Source organism: Microplitis mediator, chromosome 2 (assembly GCF_029852145.1).
Source record: "Microplitis mediator isolate UGA2020A chromosome 2, iyMicMedi2.1, whole genome shotgun sequence".
Classification (NCBI taxonomy): Eukaryota; Metazoa; Arthropoda; class Insecta; order Hymenoptera; family Braconidae; genus Microplitis; species Microplitis mediator.
In genome coordinates, this window is record NC_079970.1 from 2661212 (window position 1) to 2683862 (window position 22651).

Here is a 22651-nt window from a genome sequence, read left to right on the forward strand (position 1 = left end):
CAAGCCAAATTTAATCTATAACGCAACATAATTTTCAGGTTTCAGATATTTCTCCTCTTTCTTCACCTTTAATGTTTATTTTGAATTTTTATTGCAAGTATTAAAGTTACGCAGAAGCCCGTTTTAGTGACTTTTTATCTGAAAGATTAAAAGTACTTAGATAAGCTTTGAAATTTTTTTACTCGACGGTTTAACGCTCAAGTTAAAGCTCCATGAGCCCGTGAATTCGGTGTATTAGTAAACAAAAATAACTTGGATGAAAATACTTATGTTAAAACGACGGTTCGGGTCTGCCTGCTTCTATATCCGGATTCTGTAGTTAGTGTTAAGAGAGCTTAAACATCAGTACCATCACTGTTCGGTTTTGCTCTTAGACTTCGACTTAAATTATTTTACTTTTTACGATAAAATTATCGAAACTGAATTTTGAAAAATCATTTGATAATTTTTTTTTATGTGTAATTTAAATAAATAACGAATAAAAAAACGTAAGTAGATGAAATCAGAGAAACAAATTTTATATTTTATTATTAATTAATTTAATTTAAATTACTGTATCATTTTTTATTTTTTTTTTAATAAACAAAATTTAATTATCGCTGCCTTTGTATGCCTGTCTACAACTTCTGGACGGTCTTTAATGTTTTTGTGTCCGGAATGAATAAAACTAACAGATTCATTGACATTAACACACAGAGTTTTACTAATGAAAAGTCACCGCGAACTTTGTGTGGCATAGGAGTGATTCAGAATTTAAAAAAAAAATAAAAATGCTGGTGATTTTTATTTGAACTTGACAATTCCTGATAGTGATGGAATTATTTTTGTAAAAATAAAAATTTTAGCTGATTTGCTCTCCCTTTTTTTATCAACTCATTTAAAATCAATACTTTTCCGCGCATTTTTTAAACTGTCAAGACTTTAAAAAATTTACCCAAGACAAGAGACAAAAAATAAATACTTTGAATATTTTTAGAGTATTAATTTAAATATGACAGTTATAAAGTTTGTAATTATTTGACTTGTCATAATAACGAACTATAAATCGATGACATCTAAATAATTCAAATTCTCAATTCTAATGAGTTTAAATCCTCTTATTTGCATAGAAGGTCCTGAGGTAAAGTCATAGGGATTAGAACTTTAGACCGGAACTTCAATTAATGAGTTATAAAATAATTAATTGAAAGGAAATGACCACAGTATCGTTTCATTAAATAAAATTTTGAAGTTAATGAATAAGAAATCGGGTCAATTCATCTCAAGTGCGCAGATAAAAATAAATATCAATTCAAACTTCATAATAGTTTTCGTTATGTTTCCATGTTTCTGTTGTAGAATTGAATTATTATGGAAGAATTAAATGACATTGAGTTCTACAGAAGACTTTGTTCATCCGAGACACTCCATTCTGGCAAAAGAGGCTTTTTCAAAGACTTTATCGACTCTGTACGTAACAGTGTAGAGGATTCTTGGATCGAGAATGTCTTTGGTGCATTAAACAGCGATGAGGAACGCATACGGTGCATTTTTACAGAGGGTAAAATAAAACACACTGTAATGGGAATTCTCACTCGAGTAAAACCCTTATTCAGAGACAAAGACGGTCAAGTCTCAATAAATAAAAGACTTGAAGGTTTGAAGTTCATTTCTTCAAATGATAATGAGCGAGCGCTCCTTTGTTTCAGTCAAGCCGTGTTACGAGCTCCTGACACAGGTACTATTACTTTACACTCATTTACATAAAAAAAAAAGTTTCAAATAAATGACACTATTCCGTGTGAAAAAAATTCGTTACAAAAAAATTCATAATAGTGAACTTCAAAATTAGAGACAATTCTGAACTTTGAGTTGATCATTTTTCGCGCGAAAAAAATTATAAAGTAAAGAAAATTTCAGTTCGGTTTGAGAATTTCACTGGTTTGAAAAATGTTGAAAAAAAAAAATTGAAACCAATTGTGAACGACTTTTGACTCTTATCAAAACCGCTTGAGGAAAAGATCAGAAAATTGAAAATTTTTTCAGTGAAATCTACTAAAAATAAAAAACTGATTTTCTTCGCCCATAACACGGAAAAAAGAGCAGTTGAAAAATTACAGTTTCGTATAGTAGTGAAGCGATCCGAGTCTGAAACTGTAAAAATTACATTTTTTATCAGTACACTTTACAGAAATAACAAATATTACAGTTCAAACTCGATATTGTCGATTTAAACTGGAAAATTTGCAGCTTAAAATTGTATTAATTTTATTACTATAACAAATTTCTAAAATGACAGTTTAAGCTTTAATGTTTAATTGTAATTTTTCAACTGCTCTTTATTCCGTGAAATAATTAAAATTTTAATACAATTACAGCTCCCAAATCTTTCTTAATTCCAATATTAAAACAAAGTATAAAATCAATAGATAATAAATAATTAAAAAGAGTTAAATTTTCAGGAAAAAATAAATCTTCAAAAGAGGATTTAAATCTTAGTCTCGCTCTGCTTGGGCGAGCCGAAGCTTTAATGGCTTTGGGAGAATACGAGTTCGCGATTAATGACTTGAAAGCTATAGATATTGAATTACCACAAAATGTCAGGTAATATACATACATATTTAATACTTATATAAGCTTCTGATGAAATTGTAATTGCCTGCATATCTCGCAATTATCATACGATAAATGATGAAGCGTAGACGGGAATAATTGGAGCTGCATGGAAATAGAATATTATAAAAACTGTAATTACGTTGATCATTCCACTTAGTGGACCTTTTGTACGCTTTCATTGAACAAAAACTTGTTGGTATATTCAGTATTCGCGTGTGTATTGCGTAATGTAAACAAAGTTGTGAAAGCAGTATGACCGCTAGGAAATGTTATCTAAAGTTAAACGAGGCTAACAGGTAAATTCGTACTTTCCTGTTTGCTCTGTTAAATCTATCGTGAAAATTACAAACCCGCTCGTCGATAAATTGAAGTATTTCCACTTCTTTTTTTTTCCCCAAAGAAAATAGAAAAATTTTACAAAAACGCACCACAATTTATTTAATGAAAATATTTTTTTCTCATATGGAATTTAGATTTTAATATTTTTTTTTGTATGAGTAACAATTGAAAAAATATATCTTAAATTTATATCCCTATCATTTCCACAAAAATACGAATTTCAATATTAATAGAGATAAATTTTTGTTTTTTAATAATTTTAATCTGCAGTGGTATTAAAAAATTCTATAGAGCTTTAATTCTCTAATAAAAAAAAATTATTAAAATGTATTTAATGAAAAATGTAGCTTTGAACGAGTTAACATGCATATATATAAATCCACATACGTGAACGAATAGATTAATCGAAGATAAAATTCGCGATGTTGGTTTTTTTTCTTAAATAAATTTAAATGATTTAAAATATCTGATACCGCGCCAATCAAAATCATCTCTATACAAAAATTTAAATTTCTTATCATTTGATAATAGCAGGTAAGCATGCAGAGCTTATAGACACGCACATCTATTAAGGATATACAAGCTGAAATAATGACTTTCCACTCACGCAAACTTTACCGGAAAAGGAAATAAAATGAAATAGACGAGACTGAGGCAAAGTGGACTCGAAACAATTATTAAAATCGTACAAAATATATTAAGATAAAAGGTATCGGTCAAATTCGACAGTTAATCATTTTTGGACCGAAAAAATATGACAAAATTTTAAAAGTTACCCCACAAAACTGAAATATTGAAGCAGTTTCAAAATTATGAAAGGTTTTTTATTTTTGAAAAATCAAATTTTCAATAATAAAAGTAGCCGTGAGTAAACAATTGCGTATAAAAATGTTTTTCAATAATTAAATACAACTATCGAAATTATGTGCAAACAATTTTCGGTGCCAGAACTTTGTCTGTAAATTTTTTTTTTCGGAAATTAATTTTCTGACACTTCTACACTCAAATCGAATCGAACTTCATATTCATAACTGCAATTTACACATGAATTGCAAAACTTGTCCCATATATTTTCCGGATATTCTATTTTACCGGAAATTTAAAAATCTATTTTTTTTCAATAATAGTTTTTTTTTTAAATACTTGAACAATTAAAAAAAATTTCTAAATTCTCGTTCACGAATCGCGCGATTTCTTTATTATCTCAATTTTCCCATCTCCCTCCCATAAATTGTTATTTTTTTTTTAACCCAAGTTAAGTCAATAGCTCGGTCGAGCAAACAACGTTACTCAACAGTGAATAAAAGAAAATAATGTAAATACAAAAGAAACTTTTAAATTAAAAATAAAAATTTTGTAAACAGCAGCACTGCGCACAACGCAATTTAACAAATAAATGCTGCTAAAATATATCTCGTATAATATTTTATTTAAAAATAAAATACATCTACCATTTCAATCAATTAGAGTAAAAAAAAAACGAATCCATATTCCGCATTAATATTTATGTAAACGGATTATTATATTTTTGATTGAATATAAATTAAAACAACTGACGGTTTATTATCTTCAATTAAATACTCACGAAAGTGCCTTTTTAGATGATTAATAATTACCTCAGAGTTCACAGAAACCCGTTAGCTTTTTAATGAGAAGTTATTGATTGCACAGAAGAAGATAAAAATAAATCTTAAATTTTTTTTTACTTCAAATAATTTACTCTTATCTCAAATAAATATTTATTGATAATGAGAATAATAATAATTAAAATTATTTAATACTATACTGTAAAAAATATGTGGTGTGAATCCGGATTAAATCCGGAGTGGATGACTTTATTTATTTAATCCCCAAATGTACCTTCCGCTCGGAGCGAAATTCACTTCGAAGGGGAGTTTATTTTAATATTTAAACTCCGAATCGAAGTGAATGCAGATTTAAATAAAATCCAGATTACTCCGAAATCACTCCACTGAAAAGACAAACTCCCTATTTACTCCGTATTCGGAGTAAATTTAAAAAAAATTCCGGAACCGAGTGAATTCGGATTAAAGTTAAATCCGTATTCACTCCTGGTTTTTTTCCCCAAGAGGATTAAATAAATATAAAATTTTTAGATCCGCATCCACGCAGATTTAATCTGCGTTCACTAGAAATTTTTTACATTTTACTTGTAGTGTCGAGTCAAAAATAACTTTGAATAAAAATTTCTGTACATAGTTTCCGTACGTTATAAATAAAGTCTCATTAAGCTGTAATAGACTCTTATAAATTATTTTAACCAACTTTACCACTCTAATACTCCATTAGAATGGAAGTGAAAAGAGTTTTCGTGCTACAGAAACATCCTTTGTCCTGTACATTGCGCTTTTACATCCGAACTTTAAGGGGTTAGGGGTACTCAGGGGTATGAAAAAATGATGATTTTCAATAATTTTTTTTTTGTAGTTAATTACTTTATTTGACAAAAATAAAAACATAGCTTTATTAGAACACGTTTCGATTTGACTTCACGAAAATTTCAAAAAAAAAAATTAATAATTCAAAAAGTTATCGCTGTTTTTGTAGAGCCCGTTCCTCCCGAAGTCCTTTGCGGTGATCATCATAAGTCCTTGGAGATTCATCTAAAATCAATCGGACAAGAAAAATTAGTTTTATTAATAGATAATCTTGTGCCTGATCGAAGCTTTTTTTTTTTTTTTCGAAATTAACAAAATGGCGGCCTCAGGAAATTTTTTTCAAATTTTCGAGAAAAAAACCGACAGTTTATTGTTAAAAAAAAATCGAAATTTTTGAAAAAAAAAAAAATCCTTCGATCAGGCACGAGTTTTTAATGTATTTCAAAAGTACAATAAATTTTATTGAAATCTACCGAGCAGTTTTTAAGTTACAGTGATCACCAGTTCAGAAAACATAGTTTTGAGAAAAACGCATTTAAAGTTTTGCTATGGATTTATGTCGAATTATAAGAATTATTTAATAACTTACACTGAGTCATCTATTCCTGGACCATATAATAGCTCTTCAGCCGACATAGCAGCTTCCAAAATATCGATTTGCTGGTGCCTACGTTGCAATCGACCTTCTCGGGTGTTATCATTAGCGCGCTTATCTGCTACTTTGATACGTGCAGCATCCATTCTTTCTGCATACCGATGAGAATTAGGCCCACAATTAAGTCCTAGTGTATTCATCAAGACTAATAATGAATTTATACCCTCATTAAATATACACATAGCAACGTATGCAGCTATTTGTACGATAGTAAAACTAGTATTTACCGTTTTTGGGCATATTTTCCATACTAGTTGGTTAAAGCTTTCATTATTATTCTGATTGAATCCACCTACACATCTTGAAAGTAAATTTTCATTACTAAGATCTTCGTATATAGGCTTGATAGCTTTTAAAACATCAGAAGGTAAAGGAGAATAATCGTGAGAAAAGGTATCAAGCTCTCCTCTTGCTTCAGCGCGCTGGTAAGAGCACCAAGATTCTTCGCCTTTTGGACACATATCATGATTCGGTTTTTCATCACTCGAGCCGTAGTGATAAAAGGTTGCCATTATAGCAGATTTCATATTTTCAACAGGAAGGAATATATTCATTTCCACAGTTATTACATGCAACTACAATTTTGAATCCCAGCCCACGTGTACTTGCTGTTTGAAACACTACATTTCCATCACATTTTTTACATTTTATAAGAGCAGAAATTGCAGTGAATACCTGAATAAAATTTATTATTCGAAATTCAGTACTGCTGTCTTCAGGTACATCATCTTCAGTGTTTTGTTTTAATTTTTTAGAAGATGTACTCTGAATACTTTCATCACGTTCGGCTGTTTTCGGATTAAAAACATTCTTTCTTTTGACTGAACGTGACTTATTAATTTTTTCAGAACTCCGAAGTTCTCTTGAAACCTTTCTAGAATCACGTCCCATGGTTAATAATTTAATTCACTTGAGAAATAATTTATCACAAAACTATCGACTGATCAGTGCAACGACTACAGGTATACTGGCAACCAAAAATTATTTTTCAGTTCTTGTACTACCTACAAATTGTGAATATATGTAGAAGGATATATATATATATAGAAGGATATATATATTTATATATCCTATATATATATATATATATATATATATATATATATATATATATAATAATAAATACATTAAAATGGGGAGATATTCATGACAATGAAACCCGAAAGGTCGGTTGCTTGCAGCTGTTTCTAGCTACCTGCTCTCGAATGCCACGTAGCACCCGAGCGTCCTTTGGTCATTGTTAAATAACTCGAAAAGAATTTGTCGGATTCACTTCAAATTTTCACACAATATTTTTAAAATATTATACTTTAAGAAAATGCAAAAAAAAAAAAATCGATTTTTTGAAAATTCTGACTACCCCTAACCCCTTAATGTAACTACGATAGTCTTTTATGAAATTAGATCTCAGAGATTATTTATATATATTATTACTTATTACTAATGTGAAAAATATGAATTATTGTGATAGAATAAGTGCATTTGATGACAACACTTGTTAAAGGAATGTACTCAGACAGAGTATGTACAATATTAATTGATAACGAGATTCATGAATAGTTTTGTCCTCATCAAAGGTAGAAGTAATTTTCTAACTCCCTGAAATAATTACAATTAGTATGTGAATACTTGAATGTAAAATTTAATTATTTCACTCAGCGCTTAATGTATTTATATTTTTTTTAAGTTTGATAGCAGACTGATTTAATTATAATATTAAAAATAATATATGCAATTACAGAGAACAATTAGACCGGAAATTGCAAGAGTGTCATCGTCTATTTGAAGAGTCGAAAAAATCAATAGTCACTTGTGAATCTGCTAGTGGGATTAAAAAAAGGGAATGGAACAATAACTATCACAAACGTAAGTACATCTGTATCCTATCAATTTGTAAACAAAAAAATTTATATTTGAAGAATTAAGTCTGAAAAGATTGCAAACTGATGGCAATTAACTTCACTCTAAAACCAAGTGTGTTACAAGTGTATTATTTTAAGAGATATTAAATGTGTTCTATGTTTAAAACCATAAGCGAAACTATAGTTTTTTGTAGTCATTTGAAACACGTTTCACGGTTAATTAAATGTCTATAGATTGCTTATGGCGTTTTAATGTTAATTGCCAAGTGTTTACTAATCTTTAATTATTGGACAATCTAAAAAAACGAGTCAGCGAAATTAACGATGTAATTTTCTTTAGTTTTCAAAAAATTCCAGGGCTTGAAAAAATTTATGTTATTTTTTTCTAAAACTTCTTGATTTGTTTCTTTGAAATTTCCGATTTTTAACTGATTAGACCACTTTTGTATGAAAAACTTATTGTTCTTCTAACAGAAAATTTTTCCTAATTTTTTATTCACCCCAAAAAGGGTTGAAATGACATTTATTTAAAATTTATATTGACTTACTCAGGCGTCACTGTCCTGAATGAGTTGATAAAAGTTTAAATTTATCTATTTTCTGAATGACAAAAATTTTCATTTTACCTGAAAAAGTAATTCTGAAGTTTTTTTTTTTTTTTTTTTTAATATATTAATAATTTTTCATTGTCATCTGTTTTAAAATTCCTAGAAAGCCTTAGAAAAACTCCTTGATCCCTTCATTTTTTTTACACCCAATTTTCTCTTAATTCACCCAAAAAACTATGAGAGCTTTTAAGTTTTTTAAACTTTTATAGTCAGTATAGTTTTTGTCTAGTATATATACTCTATATATCTTGTACTGTCGGAAAAAGTGACAGAAAGTTTTATAGATTGAAATAATGCCAAAGAGCATAAAAATTTTCACCACAGGACTTTAGTTTTCAAAATAATATTTATAACTTTTAAATATAAATGGTCATATATTTTTTCAAAATTATCAATATCACTCTGACTATTTTTGGAGAATTTTAAATACAGCATACAATTATATGTTTACTTAAATTAAAGATCTAATTGGTATCTAAGATAGAAAGTAAATATCAAAACGAAATAATTAATTGCAAATATTATTTGTTCAAACAAATTGAAGTTATTGGCAGCCAGCAAAGGGTGGCTACGAGTAAGAGAATTTGAATACTATTTGAATTGCTAAAATACTCTTGGTCTTTTACGGCACTATTTTCACACACGCAAAAGTGGACAGTGTAGAATAATGGTCTTCACGCCCGAAACTCACGGGAAAATAAAAAAAAAGTTATCGACATATCAATTGCTCACAAGAATCAATAACTTTAAAACTTTGTTTCCATTAACGAAAAGCTAGTGCTGTTGAAAATTTAAATAAAAAATTGTAAATTAAAATTTATATTGACGCAAGCGGTCAGTAGATATTGAATTTTTTATGAAACCACGGGCTTCAATGAAATATTAAATTCGATATAATTGATATTTTTTTTTTTTTAAATTAATAATAGTGATAAAGATAAAAAAATCATGCAATTTTTATTTTTATTTTCATTGTCAAAATCCAAAATTCAACAAACAAAAAAAATTTATAATCAATCCGATATTATTATTTCTGTATTCAAAATTATTTTCAAGATTTGACAAAGTACTTTTTTTAAATTTGTACAAAACTTTTGAGGTGGTCTGTTTTGCTCACCCTTGCCCAAAATATAGACAATAGATATAGACAATTGGGTTATCTATATATATCTTGTATATATCTATTATATGTAAGATGTGCATCAAAGTGTTAGATATTTTGGTATCAAACCATCAAAGTCTTGATAACCCGGGGGTTAATTCACCTACTGTGTTATCTTACTAATGGCCCCTTTGAGCTCCACAGCAGTCAATTATAGGACTAGTCTACGCAGGATAAGATGTATAGAGTAACGGATTTTATAAAATTTTATTATAATTTAATATCAAATGATTCACACAGTCATTATGAATATCGTAAATTTGTTAATGAAAACCGTTTACCCTTTCTTTGATATTATGAATAAGTAAATATGACACAACGTCATTGATGTTCTCATATTAATTTTAATATTAAAAAACAATAATTTCACGGTTAATAATTTACATGAAAATATCAAAGGAAATAATGAAGGGCTTAGAAAATATATTTATTACAAAATCTTTTCCTTCAGTTTATTTCAAACTTTTTGCGCTCAGCAGATGTTTGGAAAATTTTAACCCTATCGAGTTGAGTGACGCAACCAACGTAATCTTTCTGTCGATATGTTAAAACGAAAAAAAAAATTGAAAAAACTTTCAGATAACTAAAAATTTCTTGTGACGTCGATCGAGTCCGATTGTTTTTAAAATATAGAATAGAGTTAACCGGATGGAAAGATATATAGTTAACACGTTATTAACGCTTAAATAATTTTGTTTCGGATTGAATGAAAATGTATAAAGATCAAAATAATGTAAATTCATAAATATGTTTTTAATACTCCAATAATGTTTATTTTTTTTTTATTGTGAGTACATATACAGGGGTAAAATTTTTTATCGAATGTTTGCTCAGAATGAGTGCAAATATAAGTTTAATTCGAATCCTCGATTCAATTTAAACCGATAAAAAGAATTTCATCGAGTACTATAAATGGATAAATATATTTTTTTATACTCTTTTTATTATATGTTACTTCAAAGGACCATGAAAATGCGAATATAAATTTTTTTTTTATGTTCTATTGAAATCGATATCTTTGTCGGACATTTCGGTTTTATTTTCAATTCCAATAAACATATTTAATAAAATATATGATTGTTATTATTGTTATTATTAGTCACTTTTTTCATTTTACGGAAAAGCATAAAATCTATCGATATTTCCAAGAGGTTCAAAATTTACAAAATTTAAAAAGAGCCGAAATAAAATTCGAAATCGTTAACAAAAAATACGTAGGGGAGGGTGGGGCAGAGCGGCCCCACTGAAATTTTGATCAAAAAAAAATTTTTTTTTTTTCGACTAATTACTATAAATCCGATATGTTTGCGCATTTTTACCCCTACGCATGACATTTGGGGCAAAATGGACAAGCCCAAAATTTTGAAAAAGTGATTTTTTCATATTTTTATCGTCAAATTAAAAAAAAATTATTATAATTCCACATTTCTAGCCCTACGCATAACACCTGGGGCAAAATGGACCAGCTGAAACTTCCGAAAAAATTATTTTTTCATTTTTTTCGGCCGTTTCTCTATGTAAGAGGCAAATTTGGTTACTAAAAATTTATAAAAATTAAATTTTTTTTTTTAGTTGATAAATTTTTGAAATAAAGTAAAATTATAGAATTGATTTTTTTTTTTATTAAATAACAATTAGTAATTAAGGTAATTGAGAGTGATCGATTTTTTACGCTTTAAAAAATTTTTTTCAAGTAATATAAAACCAAAAATAGTTGTCAAGAGAAAGAAATACATTCTTAATGATGATAACAATTTAAAAAAAAAAAAACGAAAAAAAAAAATTTTTTTATCACTTTTTGGAGAGGGGCCGCTCTGCCCCACAAAAAAAAAAAAATTTTTTTCAGAATTTTGGCAAAATGTCCATAAATTTGTTCGAAATAAGACAAAAGTAAAATGATCTTATGGTTGAAAGCCACAAAAAATAATAATTGGCTTACGGGGGCCGCTCTGGCCCACCCTCCCCTATATTAATTTTTTTGTTTAACAAAAAAAAAAACTCGAAAATATTTCGAATAAACTACTCAGCTTATATATTTTATTATAATTATTAAATAGAATAATTAATTATTTACTTTTTCGAGTGAAATTTCATCAACTCAGTGAATAAATTACCGAACATTAATTGCTTTGAAACGAATTCATAATAATTAAATTTCTTAATTTATTTCCCATCATAATTTTGCACTCCAACTATTTTCGACAAATAAATTATACTAGTATTTTTTTATAAATTACACAAGTACGGGCTTGCCCAAATGATTATATTAATAGCAATGCAGTTAAATAATAAAGTCGTCATGGCATTAATCTAATAAAAACAGAGAAATAAAAATAATATACTCGGTGTACAATTACACGGAGGGAAATTCAAATGCATACATGCAAATAGCAATGAACCCCATATTCGATCTACATCGTATTAATTCAAACCGTATATCTACACATATCCATCTACTGTGAAATCAATATATTACGAATAATATAGTGTTATCATACAATGTATGATGTTATCTAAAATACCATAATGATCGAGGCTATTAAAATATATATCTATCATATATCACAACAACAAGCTCCCATATTAACAAAAAAAAAATACGAATTAATGTTCCATTAAATTTGATTAAATACCAGAACTTTAGAATTCTCTTCTAAAATTATCATACATCCTCGTAATTAAGTCAATAAAATTATTAAAACACAACTAATTAAAACTTTAGTACAGTAGTCAAGTTTATTTATTACTTAAAAAAAAGGGAATTTAATTACGATGATAGACTACTGGTTCAGAATAAAATTCAAAAACTTTTATTTAAATTATTTACTTGTTTAACTTTATAACAAAAAAAAACAAAGTACGTTGAAGATATTTATTGTTGTTTCCACAATTCCTAAGTATCAAGTTGTTAAAAAAATTTATATCAACTATAAAGAGTAGAATAATCGATTCTTATCACGTATACATAAAGAACCGGAGCAATCGATTTTATGTTAGACAAAAGACTGGTAGAATTATAACGCAACTCACGACTTATTTACATTCATCACGAGATATATAAATTATATATTGATAAATTCAACTATTCTTTACTGCAAAGTGCGCTGTTGGGAATTTTCATTGAAAATAAAAAATAATATGCAAGTCAAGGAAAAACTTGTGTCAGTACTGCTAATGATAGAGGTCAAATTTTTGCGATTTTTTTGAATTTAGTATGTGGGGTCTCGGAACTAACTAATGTACCAAAGTCACGGTAGGGGAGTCACATTTTACAAAAATAAAAATTTTTATAACGGAATTAATGATATTGTCAGTTTTATATTTTAATATCATGATAATAATGATAAAGAAAAATAATAAAATATGTAAGTTTCTTACGGACAGAAAATTTCGTGCCAGGTAGTAACTCATCCACGGGAGTTAGACGTCAAATACTAGTACAGTCGGGTTGCTCTAATAGAGAAACTAGATTGTCGAGGAACCTAAACTTGACAGTTATAAACTACTCGGAATGTTTTATGGTTGTCAAAAATATTTATATTTTTTGGTAGTGATTATTTTGAAATTTAATTGCTGTAAGAAGTAATTAATTGAATGAACTCGAGGGTGTTTGAGAGAACAGTGAAAGAGGCAATCGGGAAGTGGAAATCGATAGTTTGTTGATATTGGAAAAGTGACGTTAAATTTGCATAACAAACACTGTGGTTTTTATGAAAAATATTTACATTGCGGACTGTAAAGAACTAACTATTGACAAAGTCCCCGGGTCAAAATATCTAGCCTCTATCTACTCTCATGGAACCCAACCCATACGAAAAAAATATATATCCCGATATATATTTTTTTCGTATGGGAAGTAAGCCTCAATCCAGACTCACTGAGTAAAGAAAGCATTTTGAGACTCAAATGATGTTCAAAAATCCTCAACGAGCTTCAAATGATTCTTAAAAATTCTCAAGAAGCCTCGATGAGGCTCAAATGAACCTACTACTCGACTATATAATTTAAATTCAATTAGTATTATTTAAAGCTCTTTGATCACCATTTGAAGCTCATTGATGCTTTTTGACCATCATTTGAAGCTCAAAATGCTTTTTTTACTCAGTGAGGCTGGGTTAGATATTTTGACCCAGGTCCTAACAAATAGACGTTAGGAAAAAATTCACTTTTTGATCCAAAATACACTGAATTTTTAATTTTTTCCTTGAATTTACAGAAAATTAGACAAATTCTCCATTTCCCCAAAAAATATTTTTTTAATTTCAAGCAAAATAAGGCAAAAAAATTCAAAAATTATTTTCTTATATTTTTAACGAAATTTAATTAAGTCGATGTACTTGTAAATTTTCAAAATTAGAAACATAAAAAAAAATATTATTCAAAATAAATTATCTTCCAAAACTTTTAGTTACCTCATTTAGCTTACCCTCCCTGACATACATGAGCTATTTATTATACATTCCGCTGTATACATATATATCATTTAATAACTTTATCATAGAGCATTCGGTTTCATATTTAATAATAATAATAAGTACGGTCTAAATGTAAGCTGATTAATAATACAAACAAACTTGATGTTAATTTAATTTCCAAAAAATACATAAATAATATCAACAAGGGTAAAGTTTGTTCTTTGTACCATTGCTATGAAAAGTTTAATCGACGGTTTGTTTAATTGTTCTACTGATAAACATGTTTACATTGAAATATATATATGTATCTACTTAATCACCTATGGAATTTACATTTTACTTACGACGATTCAGTAAAATTTATTTTATAAATTGGATTTAATTAAAATTTTGTATTTCATTCACTAATTTTTTTTTTTTTTATCATTGAAAATAATTCGTCGTCGTAATGTTCACTGAATAATACAAAAGTTAAATATATATGAGGATTAAGGAGACACAAAAATATGCACAGTAAAATTTATTCTTTAAAGAATTTCGAGATTATGTAATTTAGCTCTCGTAGATGTCATTAGACTTACGTAAATTAAGGGTCAAAGTGATAAAATGCTCCGTCGACTCTTGGAAACCAACTAATGTATTCGGTTTTAATGTAAGAACACAGAACAGTTGAGTGTATTTAGAGAAAAAAGTACGGAATGCTTTAGATAAAGGAATTTATCGATAGATTTGTAATTAGGACTTAAGATCGGGTAATACATAAAATTTAATGTAAGCAATATGATCTAAAAGGGTAGCAGTAGCATTTGTGGTTACTGCTCTATTTTCGGACATTTTATACTTTGTTTTAATTAATGAAAAAGTATAAAATGAAATTTTTGCTGTAACAACCCCAAGTAGTACAGAGACAACTTTGAGATGTCTTTCAAAAGAACAAGACAAATTTTATTTTGTCTCAAAGCCAAGTTTTCTTGAACTCTAAGACGGACAGATGTAGGTCTCAGGGGTCATAGAAAATTTGTGTGCTTTTTCACGTCTTAAGAAAGTCATTTCAATTGAAAAATAGTTTAGATGACATTTTAGTCAAGTGTTTTAAGCAGATGTTTTTTTATGACATAAATTTTTGATTACTTTGTCAACATTTTGGTGCCTTATCGTTAGGTCCAAAAACAGCCTGAAAACTGATATCTTATAGATGTCAAAGCCAAGTGTCCTATTTAGGATTATGTGATTGAAATATCTTCGAATGCGTGTAAAAAATTAATTATGTCAATGCGTAATTTCAAATTACTTTCTTTGAGTTTTTCGAGTGTCCAAAACTGGTCAAAAACGGTACCTTTACCTTATAACTTCTAGTAAAAATGATATATTTATTTTAGTCGAGTAAATGCACAGTCAGAATTTAAAAAATAATTTTTAAATTTTATTTATTGTAACTTTAAAATTTATGCTCGAAAATATTTTATTAATAGAGTAAATTTTTTTTTGCGAGTAAAATTTGAAATATCCTCTACTGTATGAAAAAAAAAAATTCAGGCAAAATGGAATCACTTTAACATAACAACTTTTTTTTATATTTTTAATAGAATTTGGAAAAAAAATTTCCGAAGAGAGTAAAGTTGATGATAAGAAATTTAAAAGTACAATTGAAAAATAAAGGACCTAAACAATTTTTAATAAATTTTTAGGCGCCTAAACAATTTATTTAAAAATTAATCGATGAAAATTTAAAGTATTTTGGAGAACAAAATTTATGAATGCCCATTTTATTGAGTTTTACCAGCCCTGACCTCGGTTCATGTAAATGTAATAAAGTCTCAGAATAAAACATAAATCATTTATTTTATCGTATCACGTAGGAATTTTTTACAACTTAAATACAATAACAGCCATCGGGTAAATTTTGCGGCATTAAATGATTTTCTGAGCTTAGAAAGAAAAATGAGATATATTTATATCACGACATGACATTTATTATCAATTTCACTTTGCAGTAAACCTAGAATGTAAAAATATCTAAGATGCTCACGTTAGATGTACGAGAATATTTTATTTACTCTGGCATCTGATCCAGAATTAATTAAGATTTTTAAAAATAATTTCATCTTTTAGATTTAACAGTAAAAACTCCTGTAATAATTAACGTATATTATTAAAGGACACGTTGAAGTGAAATGAGCTGGCTCCAAGATACTTCAGGCAAATGAGGGAATAATTAAAAATTTAAACGAATTTATCTGCTAAATTGGAATGATAGTTAAATATTCATAACTTTATACCCTATATTTATCAAACTCACATCTATCACTTACATGTGCTGAATATTTACTGAAAATTTGAATAGTAAAATATGGGATTACGTTGACGGGTGTCGATCACATTATTTCAATTTTCCCTCATACTTGAGACAAAAAAATTTCAAGTTAAATAAAATTATAAAATATTACTTTGTTACGTTGTCAGTAAGCTTTAAGACAAAGATTTTTTTTTCTTTTACAAAGTGAATGCAAAAAAAATTACTTTTTTTTTAATTAAAAGTAAATATTACGGATAAAATAGAGTAACAAAAAAGACAAGTATTTGTAAATGTACAACATTTTTAGATCTCAAAGATAACCTGAGTGCATCTTAGTCTTTTATATAAATTTATAAACATTTATATATATGTATATATTTCGCTACAATTTTCAAGGCAGTAAAACGTTAAAAGCAATGCCGTAAAACCAAGTCAACTATAAATTTCTTAATATTTTTAATATCGCTATTTTTTTTTTTATTTTTTTTAACTTCCCGCTAAGAAAATTGCAAATTTTCAAAAAAAGGGAAGTTATTGGTTTCGGTCCGATTTTCGAAAATCGAGTTTTCATCAGATGTCGACGTTTTGAGGTCCTAGGAAGCTATTCTGACTATTCCCGGATGGACGTCCGTGTGTATGTGTGTGTGTGAACTTTTTTTTGTCCGACGATATCTTTGGAACGAACCAACCGATTTGAACTTACTTGATGGCAATCGAAAGAGCTTACCAAAACTTAGAATTGACTAGATTTTGAGGTAGATCGGTCATGTAGTTTACGAGTTATACGAAGAATAAAAATAAAAATTTTTTTTTGTTTTTGTTTTTTTGCGTATAACTTATACACCGCTTTATTACTAATTAGTTTTAAGTTTTGTTGAGCCCTTTCGATTGTCACCAAGAACGTTCAAATCGGTTCATTCGTTCCGAAGATCGAAGAGCTAAAAAATTTACAAGTAATAATGTTTCCGAGCTCAGGGAGCTCGTAAACAGCGGGAAGTTTTGGGGCTGGCCTGCAGGGTCAGGCGGTTTTCAGATTTTTTTTTTCATATCCTCATAAGAATTAATTAAATAGACGTGTATTTATACCCAGTAATGATTACGATGTTAACTTATTCAATTAAACGAATAATTTAAGCATGAAAAATTTTTGTACCAACTAGCGACCACGACAAAAATAAAAACTAAAGCTACAAAATTATCATTTCTGTTATGATGAATAAAATTTTTATTTGAAACATTCATACAAAACTTTATAAATTTGTATTCAGTTTTCCTTTCCCAAAAACTTCGCGCTACTGCATAAAATTTTGATTTCTCAACTTTTATTCTTAGTGTGTACTCGAAAGTTGAGAAATTTAACATAATTATTTGTTTTTCTTTTTATAAAGCCGTTTCTCCAGAGGTAACTGGAGGTTTACATCCGTTGCTACCGGGCATTTCGAAGCTTGTAGAAATTCAAGAGACAACAGAGGCAGGCAAGCACGCAGTTGCTGCTGAGGATGTTCAAATTGGAAATGTATTAGCGTGCGAAACGCCTCTGGCATCATGTCTTCTCCCCGAGTATTACGGTACACATTGCCATCATTGTTTTGTAAGGCAAGTTATTTTATATCTTTAATAATCCTCGATTCTCTTATTCTTTGCCGCCTGTCATACAAATCTCAATATCAAATTATAGTTATGTCAAAAGACAATTGATCTTTAATCTTTTAATCAAAAAGCGCACTCGTATAAACCTATTAGTACACGGAGAGTATTTTCTGATAAAATTCACCCTACAATTTAGAGTAAACCTGGGCCAAAAACAAAATAAATACGGAAAGAATAGAAACTGATTCCTTTTGTTTCATTTTTTACTCTTTTTTATTCAAAAATTACTCGAAATTGGGTTTTTTTACTCCATAATTGAACATTGTCTAAAAACGTAAGAGTAATTATTCATCCAGGCCCAATTTTACTCACAAAACAAGTAAAATTAATTGCATAATTTTCCCCGTTGGACAGAAAAAAATTAATTTTTCCTTTAATAGAGACGATGGTGGCCATGAAAATTTCCTTTTATCAGCATCCAACATGAAAATTTATAATCGACAAAAAAAAGTAACTTGCTACGAGCACGTTACCGTTGTTACCCATATCAGCGTCAGCAAACTCGAATAAGAGGACACAAAAAAAATTTGCTATCGATAGTAAATTCAAATTTATGATTTCTTGATATCATGACTAAAGATCACACGAAAAAATATCATGCAAGAAAATATCACTACGGCTAATTATCACCTACCAGAATATCGTGATGATGCGTAAAAAAAATTATTTATATCTACAATGAAAAATTTAAAATTATCGTTTTATATTCAAATGTAAATGTTCGATGATTATTTTTGATCTAATATATTTTATGTTTAATAAATATATTAGATCATGTGATATTAGAACATTGCGATATTTGAGCAAGTGATAATTAGACGTGTAACTGACTTGATATCATGATCTTATATTTCTGCGTCACAGTATTAATAAAATAAAAAAATGATAAAAGTTTTATTTCAACAGAATAATTATTAACTTAAAATTGGCTGCCCGCTGTGTGTTTAATATTTTTAATTTTTACTGGAGTTTAAATTATTTATATACAATTTAATAAATTCTACAATAATAATTATACTTTTTTTAGTGAAGTTTAATTATCATAGTATTTACTTATTAAAGTTTTCATAATTGCTGAAGTCTGTTAAGTAAATCCACGAATAGATTAAAAGGCTTTGTAAGTTTATTGTAAACTACCTAAATTATAGATAACTACATAAACGGGAAGTGTCGGAGGAGAAAAATTCACTTTTTCAATCTTACACTAAATTTATTTAGTGAAAATTTTTTATTTTTGCCAAGACAAGTTTTAAGTTTTCACAAAAAACATTTTAAAAGATAAGCCCGCGCGTTTTAAATTTCTGGAAAATAACTTTCGATACAAAATTAAATTAAAAATATACGTAAATGTATTTTTTTTTCTATACCTAACATAAAAAAAGTCATCTTATTAAAATTTTCAAAATAAATAAACTTGTCAATAAGTCACTCAATTCTAAAAAAAATATTTTTTCGCAGTAAAATCTATTATTGTAACAAAAGATTATCCTGAAAATACTTTATAACTTCTTAGCATATATATATATATATATATATATATATATATATTTATATATACAGAACTATATGTAACAAGTGCTTCAAACTTCTTGATAACTGAGTAATTTAATGTTAAATTCTGTTGAACGAACTTTCAACATTTTACATTTTGATGTGAAATAGAATATTCAAATATCTTTCATGTCTTTCAAATTTTCAAACTTTTGACATATTTTCATTATTACTATTTTTTAATTTTTTTTTTACCATTGCATTGCAGGTTAAGAGCCCCGGTCGGATGTTCAGTATGTAGCAGCGTAGCTTTTTGCGGTCGAAATTGTCGAGACGAAGCTTTAAAAACGTACCATAAATATGAATGCAAAATCCTCGTTCTACTTATCGGTAAATAAATTATTAAACATACATATGATACTGCTCGGAAAACTTGCTACTATATAAATTTATTATAATATCTCGAGTGTATGCTTTCTTAAAAATAAATAAGTAAGAGAGATTTTAAAAAAAAATTAAGAAAATTTTTTTCAGGATCAGGAATGAGTATTCTGAGTATGTTAGCATTAAGAATGGTTACTCAAGTAGGATTGCAAGGCTGCTTGCGTCTGTACCAGCGAATAAATGAAAAAGACAATAATAATAATTTATCAAAAAGCCAAGTCAGCATGAGCAAGTCATCGAAACGACGGCTTAGAAAAAAAAAGCTAAAGGAAAATTATTCGTCGTCTACATCTAATTCAGTTTCTATGGACAAAGAAGATTTAAATAATGACGTGGATGACCGAGCGTATGATTTGGTCACTTTGAAATCCAAAAGGTCGAATATTGACTTTTTTGAACGTACGCTCATGGCGATATTTATCATTAAATGCCTCCAGCAAGTTCACTTTTTTAAAAATATATCTCACGGTATTTATTATTTATTTATATATATATATATATATATATATATATATATATATATATATGTGAATTTTTTATGGTCTAAATGTAGAACTTTTCCAATTTTATCTGATAGAATATTTCATTTTAACTCCAGGGGTTTAATTTTTTTTTTGTCGATTGATTCAACGAATTGAATAATAAAAAAAAAATTTTGGTGATGTTTCTTTTTGTAAACGAACAGACTCCAGTAACATTAAACTTAAAATGTTGGGATATTTTTTTTTTAATACTCGATCTGCTGAATCAAACAAGCGATTGAAAGAAAAATTGCTCTATTAACTTAAAAATATCATTAAAATTCACACTAGATTCACCAACGGAAGAAGAAATATCTGTAGGAACGATTCTACTGCGAAACCTCCAACTACTACAATTTAATGCTCACGAAATTTTCGAAACACGTGTTAGTAACGAGCATCGATTCCGCGGTAGCAAAACAGTTTATCTAGGGGTTGCAATTTACCCAGGAGTTGCCCGTTTCAATCACGATTGTTACCCAGCCGTAACAAGGTAACTATTTTAAATTCAACGTTTACTAATTAGATGTTGTTACAATTAACATTCTCGACTTTATATCTCTCACTGTTTCTGGCTCTCAATAGACGTATTCATTTACTTCTTTATTGTATGTCTGCTATTATCACTAAAAAATTAAATTAGAATCTTGATAAAAAGTAAACTGTAAAATACCGTTGGAATAATTAGCAGTCAGGGTTTATTTTAAATTAATTGCTAAAGCTCAGTAACAGTCATATTAATTATGTTTGCATTTTCTTTCATTTCTGTTCATTAAAATCTCAAATCTTTTTTTTGTCCCCAGTAAATTAAATAAAACGGAAAAATTTTAATATAATTTGAGAGCAAAAGCATTAAAGAGTAAAAAAAAAAATGTAATAAAATTGAAAAATTTTTTTTGCAAAATTAAATAAAAAATCTATACATTTAACTATGATTTTATTAAATTACATCCTCTTTGTAATTCATATTAACTGCCAATAAATACAGTAATTAATTAAAGTATATAAGCTTTGAAGTCTGATATTTCAAAATAAACTGTCATATAAATTTAACGTCAAAATAATGAATATCTCATTTCCGCATAAAATTAAAAAAAAATTTAATTAAAAAATTTTTAAATGGAAAAAAATAAATTTCCTGTCTATTGTCTTTGTTGAACAGATATTTTAGCGGCCGTGATATCGTTATAAGAGCGACCCGAACTTTGACAAAAGGACAAGTTATTGCCGAAAATTACGGACCGATATTTACAAAGAGAAACTTGAAGGAGCGTCAGCGATCCCTTGAAGGACGATACTGGTTTAAATGTACCTGCGATGCATGTAAGGAGGATTGGCCAAAGTTTGAGGTCTTGATTAATTGTACGCCCAGAATTAGGTAAATATTATCTATTTGTGCACTAAACCAGAGTATGTCGAACATTGTTAACTATCGTCTCATTACCGGGTTCCTAGTACATACACCAATTTATTTAAGTTATAATAATAATAATACTAATACTCATAAGCTATATGTTAATTAATGGGTAATACTTTAAGGTGCTCGACGGAAAACTGCAAGGGATTACTCCCTCAAGCAAGTCACCTAGATAATTTAGTAAAGTGTTCGCGTTGTAGAAAAAAAATAAATCTTAAATCCCGTATAATGAGCTTAAGTCGTTGTGAAGAGAACTACACTGAAGGACTAGCAAGTATGGAGCAAGAAAATTCAGAGGAAGCTATTGATAAAATTGCTGAGGCACTTGAGGAATTTCATAAAATAGCATCGGCGCCTCATCGTGAAACGCATTTGGCTGAAATAGCGTTAGCAGCTTGTATGGCTGATTCGGGAAATCGATGGAGACCGACATTTACTTAAATATAATAAATTATATATATGTTACACTGCATTTTATTTAATAAATTATTTATGCTAATGAACTGGATTTTATTTTTAATCATTTCATTAATTTATTTTAATTAATTGTTAAATTTTATTTATCTCTGATGGTGAATTTTAAAACCCAGATGATTTAATTTCATTGATATGAAAAATTCATTTTTAAATAAAATTAAGATGAGAATGAATTTTTTAAAAATTAGCTCGTAATGGAGGAATTTTTTTTTTAATTATTACAAATTAATATTAATTATTAATAAAATTAATGTGGATTTTTTTTTTTTAAGTCAGGGGAAGGTCAAGCAGAATGGGAGATTCAAATTTTTTTAAATTTC

At 28.1% G+C, this 22651-nt stretch overlaps 2 protein-coding genes across 3 annotated transcripts; one reads left to right on the forward strand and one right to left on the reverse strand.

Moving 5' to 3' along the window:
* Window positions 1-330: 330 nt before the first annotated feature.
* On the forward strand, window positions 331-22355 carry LOC130663521 (SET and MYND domain-containing protein DDB_G0273589). Its single transcript, XM_057462785.1, has 10 exons — window positions 331-488; window positions 1339-1717; window positions 2442-2583; window positions 7730-7854; window positions 17720-17927; window positions 19741-19862; window positions 20007-20384; window positions 20729-20930; window positions 21600-21815; window positions 21977-22355. Exons 2-10 carry the CDS (start codon window positions 1351-1353, stop codon window positions 22293-22295), a joined length of 2079 nt encoding a protein of 692 aa, XP_057318768.1. The 5' UTR covers window positions 331-488; window positions 1339-1350; the 3' UTR covers window positions 22296-22355.
* On the reverse strand, window positions 5328-7074 carry LOC130663523 (uncharacterized). 2 transcript variants are annotated; one of them, XR_008989207.1, is made up of 3 exons: window positions 6216-7074; window positions 5923-6115; window positions 5328-5558 (listed from the first exon to the last, which is right to left on the reverse strand). XR_008989207.1 is itself a non-coding variant. In XM_057462787.1 (2 exons), exons 1-2 carry the CDS (start codon window positions 6540-6542, stop codon window positions 5555-5557), a joined length of 624 nt encoding a protein of 207 aa, XP_057318770.1. In that variant the 5' UTR covers window positions 6543-7074; the 3' UTR covers window positions 5328-5554. The 2 variants fall into 2 exon arrangements, 1 of the variants encoding a protein (XP_057318770.1); XM_057462787.1 differs by having other exon boundaries at window positions 5923-7074.
* Window positions 22356-22651: the final 296 nt, after the last annotated feature.